General features: G+C 50.9%; 1 protein-coding gene across 2 annotated transcripts; it reads right to left on the reverse strand.

Moving 5' to 3' along the window:
• Positions 1-52: 52 nt before the first annotated feature.
• BSPRY (B-box and SPRY domain containing) lies at positions 53-15,882 on the reverse strand. 2 transcript variants are annotated; one of them, XM_075332479.1, is made up of 6 exons: positions 15,438-15,882; positions 7,932-8,030; positions 6,827-7,057; positions 6,703-6,728; positions 6,215-6,339; positions 53-3,069 (listed from the first exon to the last, which is right to left on the reverse strand). In XM_075332479.1, exons 1-6 carry the CDS (start codon positions 15,828-15,830, stop codon positions 2,546-2,548), a joined length of 1,398 nt encoding a protein of 465 aa, XP_075188594.1. In that variant the 5' UTR covers positions 15,831-15,882; the 3' UTR covers positions 53-2,545. The 2 variants fall into 2 exon arrangements, with proteins under 2 accessions (XP_075188594.1, XP_075188595.1); XM_075332480.1 differs by lacking the exon at positions 15,438-15,882 and adding an exon at positions 8,137-8,440.
• Between the last annotated feature and the right edge of the window lie 2,519 nt (positions 15,883-18,401).

Genomic DNA, 18,401 nt, shown 5'->3' on the forward strand with positions numbered 1-18,401 from the left:
CAGGAGAACGGCGGGATTTACACCAAAGATTACAAATTAATGGAAAAGTGATTGGTTCTGTTTAATATAAGATTATAATTTACATTACATTATGCCAGTTTTTATAAATTTTGTGCAAATATACTTAGAATTTCTAGAATTCTACATCTGAATCTTTACACAATCATCCGGAATATTTATATTTTACAGGATTCACAGTCTTAAGTTTTCAAAGGCAAAAGTGGATTTAAAAAATAGTCATATATACTGTATATAAGAGAGAGAGGTGCAAAAACTTTCTAATTAAACATGCAAATGAGCCCTACCGGTATTCTAATTAGCACACTCAGTATCCACCCATGTGTCTGTGGCTCCAGCTCTTTGAGAAATGGAGGATAGATTGCCCACGGCTTCAGAAATATATTCCACCGCCATCTACCAACGCCATTAACATGCAATCAGATTGGAGATCCACAGAATTTTCTATGGCCAATTATGAGTCCGTATTACAATGCTAATCATGGAATGGGGTCCTCGTTTGGGCCCCCATTCTTAATTAGCCAGAATGGAAAAATGCTCCACTTTGCAGGACTTAAAGGGACCCTCTATCCCAAAAATAAAAATTGTACCGTCATCCTACCTGGCTTCCACCGTTTGCCCCTCCTCTGCATAGATGCTATGTGAAGCATGCGGTAAGTCTAAACCACGCCTCCTCTGCCTTTCATATCCAGTGGTAATGGGGAGCATGCGGTAAGTCTATGAAACTCCCCCTCTGCCTTTCATATCCAGTGGTAATGGGGAGCACGCGGTAAGTCTATGCCACTCCCCTTCTGCCTTTCATATCCAGTGGTAATGGGGAGCACGCGGTAAGTCTATGCCACTTCCCTTCTGCCTTTCATATCCAGTGGTAATGGGGAGCACGCGGTAAGTCTATGCCACTCCCCTTCTGCCTTTCATATCCAGTGGTAATGGGGAGCACGCGGTAAGTCTATGCCACTCCCCCTCTGCCTTTCATATCCAGTGGTAATGGGGAGCACGTGGTAAGTCTATGCCACTCCCCCCTTTGCCTTTCATATCCAATGGTAATGGGGAGCACGCGGTAAGTCTATGCCACTCCCCCTCTGCCTTTCATATCCAATGGTAATGGGGAGCACGCGGTAAGTCTATGCCACTCCCACTCTGCCTTTCATATCCAGTGGTAATGGGGAGCACGCGGTAAGTCTATGCCACTCCCCCTCTGCCTTTCATATCCAGTGGTAATGGGGAGCACGTGGTAAGTCTATGCCACTCCCCCTCTGCCTTTCATATCCAGTGGTAATGGGAAGCATGCGGTAAGTCTATGCCACTCCCCCCATTGCCTTTCATATCCAATGGTACAGAGGAGGCGTGGTTTAGACGTACCGCATGCCATCTTGGATCTGGGAGGGATGGAAATCCGATCTAAGGAAAGGAGGCAACGGGAAACAAACGGAGTGTAACGCTTGCATCCGGTGTAGATTCAGTGAACGGTATAGTGGACCCACTGAACTACAGGGGGGACCTGGGATTATGCCTTATTGGGAGGAGCTTAAATAAGTGCCCGCCACGATGCGAACGTCAGGTACCGCTCCCAGGCCAGTGACCGGAATTGTGGCAGCTGACCCCAGGACAGGTGACAGACACAAGTATAGATGGGTACAGGCGGTGTGGCTGAAACAGGCTGGACAGGAATGGTGTGCATGGCAGGGACAGACAGGTATGGGAAGGCAGGTACTGGAGACGGACACAGGGATAATGGGACAGGAGCTCAGGACCTGATAACTAGCTAGGTAGCAGACTGGAGACTAAATAACTACCTCCAGGCGTTACCCAGGCACCTCCCCTAATGGGAGGGTGCCTTAAAAACATAGTGCCATAGGAGGCAGCAGCACACATGGATGGCCGGGGGAGTGTGGGGAAGGTTGCGGCTGAGGCAGTAAGGTGCTACACGGAGGACGCCAGGTAGGGGGATTATACATGAGAAATGTACAGTCACTTTTCAGACCAGGGTGGAGGATCCCTTTAAGATGTTCATATGAATGGCCACAACAAGTACTACATCTGTGGCCAGACATGGCTTACCAGGGCAATATCATGGGTGTCAGAAGCTGGACCTATGAACAGCTCATCACCTCACCGGCTATGTTACCTTCTGTCAGATCATTAATAGATAAAAGTGTTTTCCCTTTAACTCAATAGCGCCACTCTTATCCATAGGTTGTGCCTGGTATTGCGGCTCAGCCAAAATCATATGGTTGTGATGTTAGACACAAGCTGTGGACATGACTGGTGCTGTTTCTTCAATGATGGCGTCCATTATGGCCTTAGTGCACTTTACTTGTGGGACCCCCTACTTCAGATCCCACGTGTCACTCTCTAGACCTAACATAGGCAACAAAGGCACCAATGAACCATGGCCGACCACCCATCTCCAGCCAGGTAAGGGCCGGCAACCCAAGGTGGAGTTCTTCTTTACATATGTAACAACCTCACAGACATATAAAAATCTCCAGTCTCTTCATAAATAAGGAGGACGCCTCCATCTTCATCACTTCTCAAGACTAATACTCTCATCGGCCACTGCAAACACTGGACAGATCGGAGCGGAGAACTTCGCCTGGTGGCTGTACAAGATGATGCACGAAAAAGGGTCGAAGAAGATCAGCTCTCCGGCGTCCATGTCCACCAAGATGCCGACCTGTTTGGGACTCTTGAGAAGTTCTACCGGGTGATGCTGAGAGTCGTGAGAAAAGCGGAAGTCTTTGTCGTAGCGGGAGAAGATCCAGGACACCGGGTTATAGCCGAGCCTGGCGTCATTGCCCGAGCCTTTACGTGCGATAGATCTGTAGGTGACGCCGAGCTTGTAAGCGCCGCACGTCTCCACATTAACCTTCCACATGTGGACTCCCTTCTGGAAGGACTCTACTGCCAAGCAGTTGGGCCAGTGGTCGAATCTTTCACGTCCGTCCGGATAGTCCTTTACTTTCTTTAGGGAGAACTTAAGGCTATTGTTTTCTGTCAAGGTGAGTAAGGGGCTCATGGTCTTCTCATCAAACGTGAGGCTTTCACAAGCTGAAAAGTAAAAAGACGCATGTCCCATCATCCTGAGAGGTTATGAGGTGTCTACCGATGTAGTAGAGGACAGTCAGTGGAGAAGAAAAAGGTAAAGAGTCTCATACTGACAGGAGGAGTAGAGGAGGACAGAAGAAAATATTGTCTTATAATGACCGGAAGTGTAGCAGAGGACAGGGGAATAATATACTGTATATAAATGTGCAGTGTGTTATACTTACCGGAGGTGTAGCAGAGGAAAGAAGAAGGATACCCTGTATAAAACTGTGTAGTGTCTTATACTGACCTGAGGTGTAGCAGGAAGGCAGAAAAAGAATATACTGTATATAAATGTGTAGTGTCTGATACTGACCAGAGGTGTAGCAGGAGGACAGGGGATGAATATACTGTATATAAATGTGTAGTGCCTTATACTGACCTGAGGTGTAGCAGGAGGACAGAAAAAGAGTATACTGTATATAACTGTGCAGGGTCTTATACTGACCGGAGGTGTAGCAGAGGACAAGGGAAGAGGATAAATTAAGGTGTAGTGTCTTATACTGACTGGAGCTGTAGCAGAGGACAGAGGAAGAATATACTGTATATAAATGTGTAGTGTCTTATACTGACCGGAGGTGTAGCAGGAGGACAGGGGAAGAATATACTGTATATAAATGTGTAGTGCCTTATACTGACCTGAGGTGTAGCAGGAGGACAGAAAAAGAGTATACTGTATATAACTGTGCAGGGTCTTATACTGACCGGAGGTGTAGCAGAGGACAAGGGAAGAGGATAAATTAAGGTGTAGTGTCTTATACTGACTGGAGCTGTAGCAGAGGACAGAGGAAGAATATACTGTATATAAATGTGTAGTGTCTTATACTGACCGGAGGTGTAGCAGGAGGACAGGGGAAGAATATACTGTATATAAATGTGTAGTGTCTTATACTGACCGGAGGTGTAGCAGAGGACAGGGGAAGAATATACTGTATATAAATGTGTAGTGCCTTATACTGACCGGAGGTGTAGCAGAGGACAGGGGAAGAATATACTGTATATAAATGTGTAGTGTCTTATACTGACCGGAGGTGTAGCAGAGGACAGGGGAAGAATATACTGTATATAAATGTGTAGTGTCTTATACTGACCGGAGGTGTAGCAGAGGACAGGGGAAGAATATAATGTATATAAATGTGTAGTGCCTTATACTGACCGGAGGTGTAGCAGGAAGACAGGGGAAGAATATACTGTATATAAATGTGTAGTGCCTTATACTGACCGGAGGTGTAGCAGAGGACAGGGGAAGAATATACTGTATATAAATGTGTAGTGTCTTATACTGACCGGAGGTGTAGCAGGAAGACAGAGGAAGAATATACTGTATATAAATGTGTAGTGCCTTATACTGACCGGAGGTGTAGCAGGAAGACAGGGGAAGAATATACTGTATATAAAAGTGTAGTGCCTTATACTGACTGGAGGTGTAGCAGAGGACAGAGGAAGAATATAATGTATATAAATGTGCAGTGTCTTATACTGACCGGAGGTGTAGCAGAGGACAGAGGAAGAATATACTGTATATAAATGTGTAGTGCCTTATACTGACCGGAGGTGTAGCAGAGGACAGAGGAAGAATATAATGTATATAAATGTGCAGTGTCTTATACTGACTGGAGGTGTAGCAGAGGACAAGGGAAGAGAATAAATTAAGGTGTAGTATCTTATACTGACCGGAGGTGTAGCAGAGGACAGAGGAAGAATATACTGTATATAAATGTGCAGTGTCTTATACTGACTGGAGGTGTAGCAGAGGGCATGAGAGGAGGATAAATTAAGGTGTAGTGTCTTATACTGACCGGAGACGTAGCAGAGGACAGGGGAAGAATATACTGTATATAAATGTGCAGTGTCTTATACTGACCGGAGGTGTAGCAGAGGACAGGGGAAGAATATACTGTATATAAATGTGCAGTGTTTTATACTGACCGGAGGTGTAGCAGAGGGCAAGGGAAGAATATACTGTATATAAATGTGTAGTGTCTTATACTGACCGGAGGTGTAGCAGGAGGACAAGGGAAGAATATACTGTATATAAATGTACAGTGTCTTATACTGACCGGAGGTGTAGCAGAGGACAGGGGAAGAATATACTGTATATAAATGTGCAGTGTCTTATACTGACCGGAGGTGTAGCAGAGGACAAGGGAAGAGGATAAAGAGGATAAATTTATACTGACTGGAGGTGTAGCAGAGGACATGGGAAGAGGATAAATTAAGGTGTAGTGTCTTATACTGACTGGAGGTGTAGCAGGAGGACATGGGAAGAATATACTGTATATCAGTGTCTTATATTGACCGGAGGTGTAGCAGAGGACAGGGGAAGAATATACTGTATATCAGTGTCTTATATTGACCGGAGGTGTAGCAGAGGACAGGGGAAGAATATACTGTATATCAGTGTCTTATATTGACCGGAGGTGTAGCAGAGGACAGGGGAAGAATATACTGTATATCAGTGTCCTATACTGACCGGAGGTGTAGCAGAGCACAGGGGAGGAATATACTGTATATCAGTGTCTTATACTGACCGGAGGTGTAGCAGAGGACAGGAGAGGAATATACTGTATATCAGTGTCCTATACTGACCGGAGGTGTAGCAGAGGACAGGGGAAGAATATACTGTATATCAGTGTCTTATATTGACCGGAGGTGTAGCAGAGGACAGGGGAGGAATATACTGTATATCAGTGTCCTATACTGACCGGAGGTGTAGCAGAGGACAGGGGAGGAATATACTGTATATCAGTGTCTTATACTGACCGGAGGTGTAGCAGAGGACAGGGGAAGAATATACTGTATATCAGTGTCTTATATTGACCGGAGGTGTAGCAGAGGACAGGGGAGGAATATACTGTATATCAGTGTCCTATACTGACCGGAGGTGTAGCAGAGGACAGGGGAGGAATATACTGTATATCAGTGTCCTATACTGACTGGAGGTGTAGCAGAGGACAGGGGAGGAATATACTGTATATCAGTGTCTTATACTGACCGGAGGTGTAGCAGAGGACAGGGAGGAATATACTGTATATCAGTGTCTTATACTGACCGGAGGTGTAGCAGAGGACAGGGAGGAATATACTGTATATCAGTGTCTTATACTGACCGGAGGTGTAGCAGAGGACAGACAGCGCCCACAATCTGTTCAGTAATGGACTCTGACAACAATTCATGTTAAAATTTAACTTTTCCGACTCCTGTGGCTCCAGAATTCCTTCTGCTTCCTCTGTTCTACAAGGAGAAGACACACGCGTCATCAGACCGCCATATATTGCTCATAAAATCAACCGCCACAGTGAGAAATAACAAAAAATCCTCTACTGTTTTCAGTTTACAGCTCCAATGCAGATCTATGTATCTCCATGGTAACAGACCACAAACAGCCCCGAGCGGTCAGATCCTACAGTCACACTGCCTCCTATCTGCCCCCGATATTATTTATAATGGACGTAAGGTTACCAAAGTATCTCTAGAGAGGGTAACTGCAAAATCCGACTACAGGGGGATTGTTTGTAGTCTGTTACCATGGAGACACATAGGTCTGCAGAGGAGCTGGGCGCGGTTGCATTATTAGGGTTGGGTAAATGCACTGACCTGTCCTCCATTTTATTTTCAGAGACCTGAGAGGAGAAAAAAACAGAAAAAAAGTGAGAATAAAATAAAAAAAATATATAAAATTCCAATAATCCGGAATCCGATAATGCAGAATGTTACGCACGATGAGGCTGAGGTCGTCCATCTTGGTCAGCATGTCCACCAGGTAGCTCCGGATGGCGGACAGCTTCTTGGTGGCCTCCGTCCAGTGGGCTCTCTGGGTGAGGATCCCCTGCTGCGCCCGCTCCTCCTCCGCGTGGATCTCCTCCAGCAGCCGCTGCTCCTCGTTGTCACACATCGTGCGGATGAAATTCAGCCTCTGTATGATCATCTCCCGAGCTGTCCGGGCCGTGCTCTGTAACATGGAGGGTAATGTGACTCCACAGCTGCATTCACAATTCTGCAGGATTCAGAGCTAAAATCTCCCAGCATGCTCTGCTTCTATGCTGTACACTAACTTAATTGAAGTTCTGGACATGTCATCATTTTACAGGTTCTAGCAGAATAGTGAGTGCAGCTCTGGAGTATAATACAAGATATAACTCCGGATCAGTAATGTAATGTATGTACACAGTGACTGCACCAGCAGAATAGTGAGTGCAGCTCTGGAGGATAATATAGCAGGTAACTCAGGATCAGTAATGTAATGTATGTACACAGTGACTGCACCAGCAGAATAGTGAGTGCAGCTCTGGGGTATAATACAGGAGGTAACTCCGGATCAGTAATATAATGTATGTACACAGTGACTGCACCAGCAGAATAGTGAGTGCAGCTCTGGAGTATAATACAGGAGGTAACTCAGGATCAGTAATGTAATGTATGTACACAGTAACTGCACCAGCAGAATAGTGAGTGCAGCTCTGGAGTATAATACAGGATGTAACTCAGGATCAGTAATGTAATGTATGTACACAGTGACTGCACCAGCAGAATAGTGAGTGCAGCTCTGGAGTATAATACTGGAGGTAACTCAGGATCAGTAATGTAATGTATGTACACAGTGACTGCACCAGCAGAATAGTGAGTGCAGCTCTGGAGTATAATACAGAATGTAGCTATAGATGAAAGTGCATCCTACAATATACTCTTATTTCAGGTCTCTGATACTTTCAGAGTGGATAATATTGGGATTTCCACTGGTGGGATAGTGAGCCCGTCCCCCTCATGCTGCCCAGTTACCGTCCTGTACACGGCTTATATATGCTGTGACCTGAGGATATAGTTACCGCCACTCGTGGGGTCTTGGCCGGCAGCGCGTCGCTCAGATACTTCTCTATTCCCGCTGTTTGGAGCTGCAGCTTTTCGCATTGATCGACGATCTTGTTCTGAGGATGAAACGTTTCATTAGTGACGTCGGTGGTGCGATCAATACAGGACGTATATACGCCACACACTGCTTGCTGTCAGTGAATGGAAACAGAGGAGCCAAACCCTGACGAGGACGGTCTGATACACTGTGACGAGGGCCGGTGTCAGGGCTGGCAGCTGAGGTACGAGGCGCTGTATGCAGAGATCCCTCTCTGGCCGAGGACGGTAACCAGATCCTGAGGTGTTCTCTGCCCTGATCTCCAGGAGCCAAGGATTCAGGCCGGGGATAAAGGCGGCCATTGTGTGCGGCCAGGATGTAGAGAATGTGGTATTGTCGTCCGAGGCGGCCATGATGAGAGGCCGCGGATCCGTCTCCGGCTGGAGATAACTGAGAAGATTACCCCATTTAAAGGGGAACTCCTCCTAACTCCTGTCTGTAGGGTTTCACCATTTTGGCCTTCCTTTCATTTCTGATGGCACCAGGGGGACAACAGAACTTTACAAGGCCCGAAACCCTTTTTCTAGACTAGTCCGACTAGAGAAAACACTGCAGTCAGTGTCTGCCCATCCTGGAATGGCTGATACCAGGGAACAATAGATCGCACTAAACCAGGGAGGACACAGACATGTCTGACTCTATTCTTAGTCACAAGCCGCAGGACTGGTCTTACGGGAGCGAGAAATCCCCTCATCTCAGGGCAGAGTCATGGCGACCGCGAGGGGTCTGACAACCCAAGAATTCCCCAGCTCTTCCCTGTTGTCAGGATGCTCATTGTAGTAAATCAGCATTGTTATGGGGACACAGACTATTCCCGCTCTGGTGACAGGGTGGTGTCACTGCTATAAGGGCACTGTGGCATGGCGCTGCGGGTGTCACTGCTATGGGGGCACCTGGTCACTCTAGTGGGGCACTGTGGCTGTGAATGCTATGAGGGCACGTGGTCACTGTGGCGGGGCGCTGCGGGTGTCACTGTTATGGGGCATTGCAGGTGTCACTGCTATGAGGGCACGTGGTCACTGTGGCAGGGCGCTGCGGGTGTCACTGTTATGGGGCATTGCAGGTGTCACTGATATGAGGACACGTGGTCACTGTGGCAGGGCGCTGCGGGTGTCACTGTTATGAGGGAACATGGTCACTATAGCGGGGCGCTGCGGGTGTCACTGTTATGGGGGAACATGGTCACTGTGGCGGGGCACTGCAGCTGTCACTGTTATGAGGGAACATGGTCACTATAGCGGGGCGCTGCAGGTGTCACTGTTATGAGTGCGGGTGTCACTACTATGAGAGCACGTGGTCACAGTGGCAGGGCGCTGCGGGTGTCACTGTTATGGGGCGCTGCAGGTGTCACTGTTATGAGGGAACATGGTCACTATAGCGGGGCGCTGCAGCTGTCACTGTTATGAGGGAACATGGTCACTATAGCGGGGCGCTGCAGCTGTCACTGTTATGAGGGAACATGGTCACTATAGCGGGGCGCTGCAGGTGTCACTGTTATGAGGGAACATGGTCACTATAGCGGGGCGCTGCAGATGTCACTGTTATGAGGGAACATGGTCACTATAGCGGGGCACTGCAGCTGTCACTGTTATGAGGGAACATGGTCACTATAGCGGGGCGCTGCAGCTGTCACTGTTATGAGGGAACATGGTCACTATAGCGGGGCACTGCAGCTGTCACTGTTATGAGGGAACATGGTCACTATAGCGGGGCGCTGCAGCTGTCACTGTTATGAGGGAACATGGTCACTATAGCGGGGCACTGCAGCTGTCACTGTTATGAGGGAACATGGTCACTATAGCGGGGCGCTGCAGCTGTCACTGTTATGAGGGAACATGGTCACTATAGCGGGGCACTGCAGCTGTCACTGTTATGAGGGAACATGGTCACTATAGCGGGGCGCTGCAGCTGTCACTGTTATGAGGGAACATGGTCACTATAGCGGGGCGCTGCGGGTGTCACTGTTATGTGGGAACATGGTCACTATAGCGGGGCGCTGCAGGTGTCACTGTTATGAGTGCGGGTGTCACTACTATGAGAGCACGTGGTCACAGTGGTGGGACACTGCGGCTTTCACTATTATGGGGTCACTCAGATGGTCAATGTTATGGAGGCACTGTTGTCATGGTTATGGGGGCATTGTGAAAGTCATTGTTATGGAGGGCATCTGCTGTCACTGTTTTGAGGACACTGTAGATGTCACATTAATGGTGACACTGATAGTTACTGTTCTGGGGGCACTGACAATCACTGTTTTGTCAGCCTTTCGGCTAGCTATCACTATTTTGGGGGTACTGTGGTTGTGACTATTATATAGGGAATATTGTCACTGTTATGGGGGCACTGTCTGTCACTATTATAGGGCACTGTGTCTGTAACTGGTATGCGGAGATTATATAGATTTCATTGTTATGGGGGAGATAATGGATGTCACTGTTATGGGGCTATTATGGCAGGCACTGTTATAAAGGAATTTGTGGCTGTCACTGTTATGGGGACACTTTGGCTGTAATCATTTTGAGGACATGTATGGTAATAGGGCACAGTGGTCTCTGTATTGGGAGCATTGTGGATGTCATTGTTATGGGGGAGATAATGGATGTCACTGTTATTGAGGCACTATGGATGTAATTTATAGAGCAAATTCTGGTCGTCACTATTATGGATTAGATTATATATGTACCTGTGATGGGGGCTATTATGGCAGCCACTGTTATGGAGAAATTTGAAACAGTCACTATTATGGGGACACTGTGGCTATGACGAATTTGAGGGCAGGCACTGTTATGGGGGCACTGTTGTCATTGCTGCCTATATCTACCCCCATCACGGGTTCAGCATGGTATTTGTAAAACGTGCAGGGCACGGTGTCGGTGTGGAGGCGGCTCGTGTCACCAGCACTGGCACCAGGGAAATAGCAAGTGTGCGGGCGGGAAATCTGCCACATTCCTCTTCTTCCTCTCCTCCTTTGCTTCCTCCCTTTCCTCTTCTTCCTCACTTTCCTCTATTACTTTTTCTTCCTTTCCTTCCTGCATTTTCTTCCTCTTTTTCCTCTCCTTCCTTTCCTTCTTCTCTTTCCTCCTCTTCCTCTCTTTCCTCCTCTTCCTCTCTTTCCTCCTCTTCCTCTCTTTCCTCTTCTTCCTCTCTTTCCTCCTCTTCCTCTCTTTCCTCTTCTTCCTCTCTTTCCTCCTCTTCCTCTCTTTCCTCTTCTTCCTCTCTTTCCTCCTCTTCCTCTCTTTCCTCTTCTTCCTCTCTTTCCTCCTCTTCCTCTCTTTCCTCTTCTTCCTCTCTTTCCACTTTTTCCTCTTTCCTCTTCTTCCTCTCTTTCCTCCTCTTCCTCTCTTTCTTCTTCCTCTCTTTCCTCTTCTTCCTCTCTTTCCTCCTCTTCCTCTCTCTCCTCTTCATCCTCTCTTTCCTCCTCTTCCTCTCTCTCCTCTTCTTCCTCTCTCTCCTCTTCTTCCTCTCTCTCCTCCTTTTCCTCTCTTTCCTCTTCTTCCTCTCTCTCTCCTGTTTCCTCTTCTTCCTCTCTCTCCTCTTCTTCTTCTCTTTCCTCTTCTTCCTCTCTTTCCTCTTCTTCCTCTCTTTTCAATTTTTCCTCTCTTTCCTCTTCTTCCTCTCTTTCCTCTTTTTCCTCTCATTCCTCCTCTTCCTCTCTCTCCTCTTCTTCCTCTTTCTTCCTCTTCCTCTCTTTCCTCTTCTTCCTCTCTTTCCTCCTCTTCCTCTCTCCTCTTCTTCCTCTCTTTCCTCTTCTTCCTCTCTTTCCTCCTCTTCTTCTCTTTCCTCATCTTCCTCTCTTTCCTCCTCTTGCTCTCTTTCCTCCTCTTCCTCTCTTTCCTCCTCTTCCTCTCTCTCCTCTTCTTCCTCTCTCTCCTCTTCTTCCTCTCTCTTCTCTTCTTCCTCTCTCTCCTCGTCTTCCTCTCTCCTCTTCTTCCTTTCTCTCCTCTTCTTCCTCTCTCTCCTCTTCTTCCTCTCTCTTCTTCTTCCTCTCTCCTCTTCTTCCTTTCTTTCCTCTTCTTCCTCTCTCTCCTCTTCTTCCTCTCTCTCCTCTTTCCTCTTCTTCCTCTCTCTCCTCTTCTTCCTCTCTTTCCTCTTCTTCCTCTCTTTCCTCCTCTTCCTCTCTTTCCTCTTCTTCCTTTCTTTCCTCTTCTTCCTCTCTTTCCTCCTCTTCCTCTCTTTCCTTTTCTTCCTCTTTCCTATTTTTCCTCTCTTTCCTCCTCTTCCTCTGTTTCCTCTTCTTCCTCTCTTTACTCCTCTTCCTCTTTTTCCTCCTCTTCCTCTCTTTCTTCTTCTTCCTCTCTTTCCTCTTCTTCCTCTCTTTCCTCTTCTTCCTCTCTCTCCTCCTCTTTCTCTCTCTCCTCTTCTTCCTCTTTCCTCTTCTTCCTCTCTCTCCTCTTCTTCCTCTCTCTCCTCTTCTTCCTCTCTCTCCTCCTCTTCCTCTCTCTCCTCCTCTTCCTCTCTCTCCTCTTCTTCCTCTCTCTCCTCTTTCCTCTTCTTCCTCTCTCTCCTCCTCTTCCTCTCTCTCCTCTCTCTCCTCCTCTTCCTCTCTCTCCTCTTCTTCCTCTCTTTCCTCTTTCCTCTTCTTCCTCTTTCCTCTTCTTCCTCTTTCCTCTTCTTCCTCTTTTCTCTTCTTCCTCTCTTTTCTCTTCTTCCTCTCTTTCCTCTTTTTCCTCTCTTTCCTCTTTTTCCTCTCTTTCCTCTTTTTCCTCTCTTTCCTCTTTTTCCTCTCTTTCCTCTTCTTCCTCTCTTTCTTCCTCTTCCTCTCTCTCCTCCTCTTCCTCTCTCTCCTCTTCTTCCTCTCTTTCCTCTTCTTCCTCTCTCTCCTCCTCTTCCTCTCTCTCCTCTTCTTCCTCTTTCCTCTTCTTCCTCTCTTTTCTCTTCTTCCTCTCTTTCCTCACCTTTCTCTCTTACTTTTTCTTCCTTCCGTTCCTCTTCTTCCTCTCTTCATCTTTTTCCTCTTCTTCCTTTCTTTCCTCTCCTCCTTTCCTTCCTCTCTTCTTCTTCTTTCTCCCCCTATTGTCTCTATGTCCTCCGTCCTCTCCCAGGGACTGTTCACAGGATCAGGTTTTGATGCGGATTTTAGCACTTTCCCGCACTCCTGAAGGGCACATCTGGGAAATCTGGCATCCAAATCGATAAGCATATGGGATGTCACCCAGCTTTCCCAGGGAAAGGATAAAACCTAAACTTAGGTATCCTGCAAAACCTCCCCCCGCGTCCCAGGTGCAGTCGCCCCCTCCGCTGGCACGGGCTGGCAGATGTGATTGGTCGCTTGGCACAGAGATAATCATGTACACAATCCTTCCTTCTGCTGCAATGAGTCAGGTCTCTGCTGCACTCGCTCCCCTCCTCCTGCTGCTGCACACAAGGCTGCTCCAGCTTTAACCCTAGGATGGCCGACTGCACTGCAGGGGGGGGGGGGGTAGTGGAGGGGCACAGCTCTGCTCACAAGGGGGGCATCAGAGAGGCACAGCTCTACAGGGCAGGGAGGATCAGAGGGGCCCAGGTCTGCATTGCAGGGGGTATCAGAGGGGCACAGCTCTGCACTGCAGGGGGGCCTCAGAGGGGCACAGCTCTGCACTGTGGGGGGGGGGGGGGGGTAGTGGAGGGGCACAGCTCTGCTCACAAGGGGGGCATCAGAGAGGCACAGCTCTACAGGGCAGGGAGGATCAGAGGGGCACAGGTCTGCATTGCAGGGGGTATCAGAGGGGCACAGCTCTGCACTGCAGGGGGGCCTCAGAGGGGCACAGCTCTGCACTGTGGGGGGGGGGGTAGTGGAGGGGCACAGCTCTGCTCACAAGGGGGGCATCAGAGAGGCACAGCTCTACAGGGCAGGGAGGATCAGAGGGGCACAGGTCTGCATTGCAGGGGGCATCAGAGGGGTACAGGTCTGCACTGTAGGGGGCACAGCTCTGCAGGGCAGGGGGCATTGGAGGGGCACAGCTCTGCACTACAGGGGAGATAGGTGGCACAGCTCTACAGGGCAGGGGGCATCAGAGGGGCCCAGGTCTGCATTGCAGGAGGTAATGGGAGGCACAGCTTTTTACTAAAGGGGGCATCAGAGGGGCACAACTACGCAGAGCAGGGTGGTTTCGTAGGGGCTCAGGTCTGCACTGCAGTGGGGGACAGGAGGGGCACAGCTCTCTACTGCAGGGGGCATCAGAGGTGCAGAGCTACGTGGGTCGGGGTGGCATAGGGGGCACAGTTCTGCACTGCAGGTGGGGTGCGGGGGGAGTACAACTCTCTACTGCAGGGGGCATCAGAGGGGCACAGCTTTGCACTACAGGAGGGATAGAGGGGCACAGCTCTGCAGGGCAGGGTGGCATAGGGGGCACAACTCTGCAGGGCAGTCCATCGTTGGGGCACAGGTCTGCACTGCAGGTGGGGTGCGGGGGGATACAGCTCTCTACTGTAGGGGGGCATCAGAGGGGTACAGCTCCGCAGGGCAGAGTGGATGGGGGGCATAGCTCCGCAGGGCAGGGGTGGATGGGGGGCACAGCTCCGCAGGGCAGGGGTGAATGGGGGGCATAGCTCCGCAGGGCAGGGGTGAATGGGGGGGCACAGCTCCGCAGGGCAGGGGAGGATGAGGGGGGCACAGCTCCGCAGGGCAGGGGTGGATAGGGGGGCACAGCTCCGAAGGGCAGGGGTGGATGGGGGGGGGCACAGCTCCGCAGGGCAGGGGTGGATGGGGGGGCACAGTTCCGCAGGGCAGGGGTGAATGGGGGGGCATAGCTACGCAGGGAAGGGGTGGATGGGGGGGCACAGCTCCGCAGGGCAGGGGTGGATGGGGGGGCACAGCTCCGCAGGGCAGGGGTGGATGAGGGGGCTCAGCTCCGTAGGGCAGGGGTGGATGGGGGGGCACAGCTCTGCAGGGCAGGGGTGGATGAGGGGGCACAGCTCCGCAGGGCAGAGGTGGATGGGGGGGCACTGCTCCGCAGGGCAGGGGTGGATGGGGGGGGCACAGCTCCGCAGGGCAGGGGTGGATGGGGGGGGCACTGCTCTGCAGGGCAGGGGTGGATGGTGGGGCACTGCTCCGCAGGGCAGGGGTGGATGGGGGGGGCACAGCTCCGCAGGGCAGGGGTGGATGGGGGGGCACAGCTCCGCAGGGCAGGGGTGGATGGGGGGGCACTGCTCCGCAGGGCAGGGGTGGATGGGGGGGCACAGCTCCGCAGGGCAGGGGTGGATGGGGGGGGCACAGCTCCGCAGGGCAGGGGTGGATGGGGGGGGCACAGCTCTGCAGGGCAGGGGTGGATGGGGGGGCACAGCTCCGCAGGGCAGGGGTGGATGGGGGGGCACAGCTCCGCAGGGCAGGGGTGGATGGGGGGCACAGCTCCGCAGGGCAGGGGTGGATGGGGGGGGCACAGCTCTGCAGGGCAGGGGTGGATGGGGGGCACAGCTCCGCAGTGCAGGGGTGGCAGGGTCCACTCACCCGTAGCTGGGATGCCCGCTCCTCCGCCGGCTTGCTCCGGTGGCTTTGGCAGGGGCCCAGCCTCTTGCACTGGGCGCAGATCAGCTTGTGCTCCTGGCAGCAGAACAGGGACAGCCGGTGTCCGTGCTCCCGGCAGGTGTCGGGCACCGGGAAATCCACAGGTCCCTGTTGCACCTCGATCTGTCCGGGCGATGAGAGATCCTCCAGATCGATGGTCTCCTCCTTGGAGCTGTCCAGGGACAGAGCGGCCAGAGCGTCCTCCGGGATCCACTCCACGGCGAAGGGAGACGGCGCGTCCATGTCCAGCTTCCCGGAGCCATCCCAGCCGCGGGAGCCGGTGATCACCCACAGGGCAGGCTGCGGGTCTCCGGGAGCGGAGCCCGGGAGGGACATGCTGGAGCCCGGGCAGAGGAGCTCTGGGCTGCGGTGCACCTGTCACCAGGTAGAGGCAGAGACAGCCCCAGGGAGGAGCCTGCGACACCAAAGTCACCCCGGAGACACTGTGCCGGAGCCTCTGCTCTGAGGAGTCCACCCACAGCCACTGAGGACCAGCCACTAACGACCGGCCACTGACGACCGGCCACTGACGACCAGCCACTGAGGACCGGCCACTGACGACCAGCCACTGACGACCGGCCACTAAGGACCGGCCACTGACGACCAGCCACTGACGACCGGCCACTGACGACCAGCCACTGAGGACCGGCCACTGAGGACCAGCCACTGACGACCGGCCACTGAGGACCAGCCACTGAGGACCGGCCACTGAGGACCGGCCACTGACGACCAGCCACTGAGGACCGGCCACTGACGACCGGCCACTAAGGACCAGCCACTGACGACCGGCCACTGAGGACCGGCCACTGACGACCAGCCACTGAGGACCAGCCACTGAGGACCGGCCACTGACGACCAGCCACTGACGACCAGCCACTGAGCACGAAGCAAGCATGGGACTTGTAGTTCCACAACAGATGCAGGATGCCAGGACATGACTGGGGGTCTCACAGGTCAATAGAAACATAGCAGATGACAAGGGCAACACCAGATGTACCGGGGTCAGGATCCGGGGAATCCATGGGGTCTGAAACTGCGCTATTCTCACTGGCAAATATGGTAGGAGTCCTGGAAGCTGTAAGATAGCCTGACATACATCCATCCATCCATCCATCTATCCATCCATCCATCCATCCATCCATCCATCCATCTATCTGTCCATTCCTCCGTCCATCCATCCATCCATCCATCCATCCATCCATCCAATCACCCATTCACTCATCCATCCATCCACGCATCCATCCAACTACCCATCCATCCAACCACCCATCCATCTGTCCATTCCTCCATCCATCCATCCATCCATCCATCCATCTGTCCATTCCTCCGTCCGTCCATCCATCCATCCACTCACCTATTCATTCATTCATCCATCCATTCATCCATCCATAAATCAGGTAAATCCATAAATCCATCCAACCACCCATCCATCCATCCATCCATCCATCCATCTATCTGTCCATTCCTCCATCCATCCATCCTGTCCATTCCTCCGTCCGTCCATCCATCCATCCAATCACCCATTCACTCATCCATCCATCCACGCATCCATCCAACCACCCATCCATCCAACCACCCATCCATCCATCCATCTGTCTATTCCTCCGTCCATCCATCCATCCATCCATCTATCCATTCCTCTGTCCGTCCATCCATCCATCCACTCACCCATTCATTCATCCATCCATCCATCTATCCATCCATCCATAAATCAGGTAAATCCATAAATCCATCCAACCACCCATCCATCCATCCATCCATCCATCCATCCATCCATCCATCTGTCCATTTCTCTGGCCATCCATCCATCCACTCACCCATTCACTCATCCATCCATCCACGCATCCATCCAACCACCCATCCAACCATCCATCCATCCACCCATCCATCCATCCATCCATCCATCTATCTGTCCATTCCTCCATCCATCCATCCTGTCCATTCCTCCGTCCGTCCATCCATCCATCCATCCATCCATCCAATCACCCATTCACTTATCCATCCATCCATGCATCCATCCAACCACCCATCCATCCAACCACCCATCCATCCATCCATCTGTCTATCCTCCGTCCATCCATCCATCCATCCATCCATCCATCCATCCATCCATCAATCTATCCATTCCTCTGTCCGTCCGTCCATCCATCCATCCATCCATCCATCCACTCACCCATTCATTCATCCATCCATCCATCCATCCATCCATCCATCTATCCATCCATCCATAAATCAGGTAAATCCATAAATCCATCCAACCACCCATCCATCCATCCAACCACCCATCCATCCATCCATCCAACCACCCAACCACCCATCCATCCATCCATCCATCCATGTATCTATCTGTCCATTCCTCCGTCCATCCATTCACTCACCCATTCACTCATCCATCCATCCACCCATAAATCAGGTCCATCCATCCATTTGTCCATTTCTCCGGCCATCCATCCATCCACTCACCCATTCACTCATCCATCCATCCACACATCCATCCAACCACCCATCCATCCATCCAACCATCCATCCATCCATCCATCCATCCATCCATCCATCCATTCCTCCGTCCGTCCATCCATCCATCCATCCACTCCCCCATTCATTCATCCATCCATCCATCCATCGACCCACCCATCCCTCTGTCCGTCCACCCACCCATCCATCAATCTAGTCATCCATTCCTCCCTCCATCCGTCCATCCGTCCATCCATCCAACTACCCATCCATCCATCCATTCCTCTCTCCATCCCTTCATTCATTCATTCATTCATTCATTCATTCATTCATCCATCCATTCATTTATTGATTCACAGCCAGTGAATACTGGACACTTTTTTCCCATTTGTAAAATAAATTCTTATTATTTATTTATAGAGCTCCATTGATTCCCTGGAGCTGTACGTGACG

Source organism: Anomaloglossus baeobatrachus, unplaced genomic scaffold (genome assembly GCF_048569485.1).
Source record: "Anomaloglossus baeobatrachus isolate aAnoBae1 unplaced genomic scaffold, aAnoBae1.hap1 Scaffold_3396, whole genome shotgun sequence".
Lineage (NCBI taxonomy): Eukaryota > Metazoa > Chordata > Amphibia > Anura > Aromobatidae > Anomaloglossus > Anomaloglossus baeobatrachus.

Excerpts from the sequence above, each read along its gene's own strand:
- BSPRY (XM_075332479.1), bottom strand. The coding sequence starts at position 15,830 with ATGTCCCTCCCGGGCTCCGCTCCCGGAGACCCGCAGCCTGCCCTGTGG. Across the intron at positions 7,058-7,931 it reads CCAAGACCCCACGAGTGGCG|AGCACGGCCCGGACAGCTCG; the intron begins GTAACTATATCC and ends TCCATGTTACAG. Across the intron at positions 3,070-6,214 it reads TGTCCTCTGCTACACCTCCG|CTTGTGAAAGCCTCACGTTT; the intron begins GTCAGTATAAGA and ends TTTACTTTTCAG.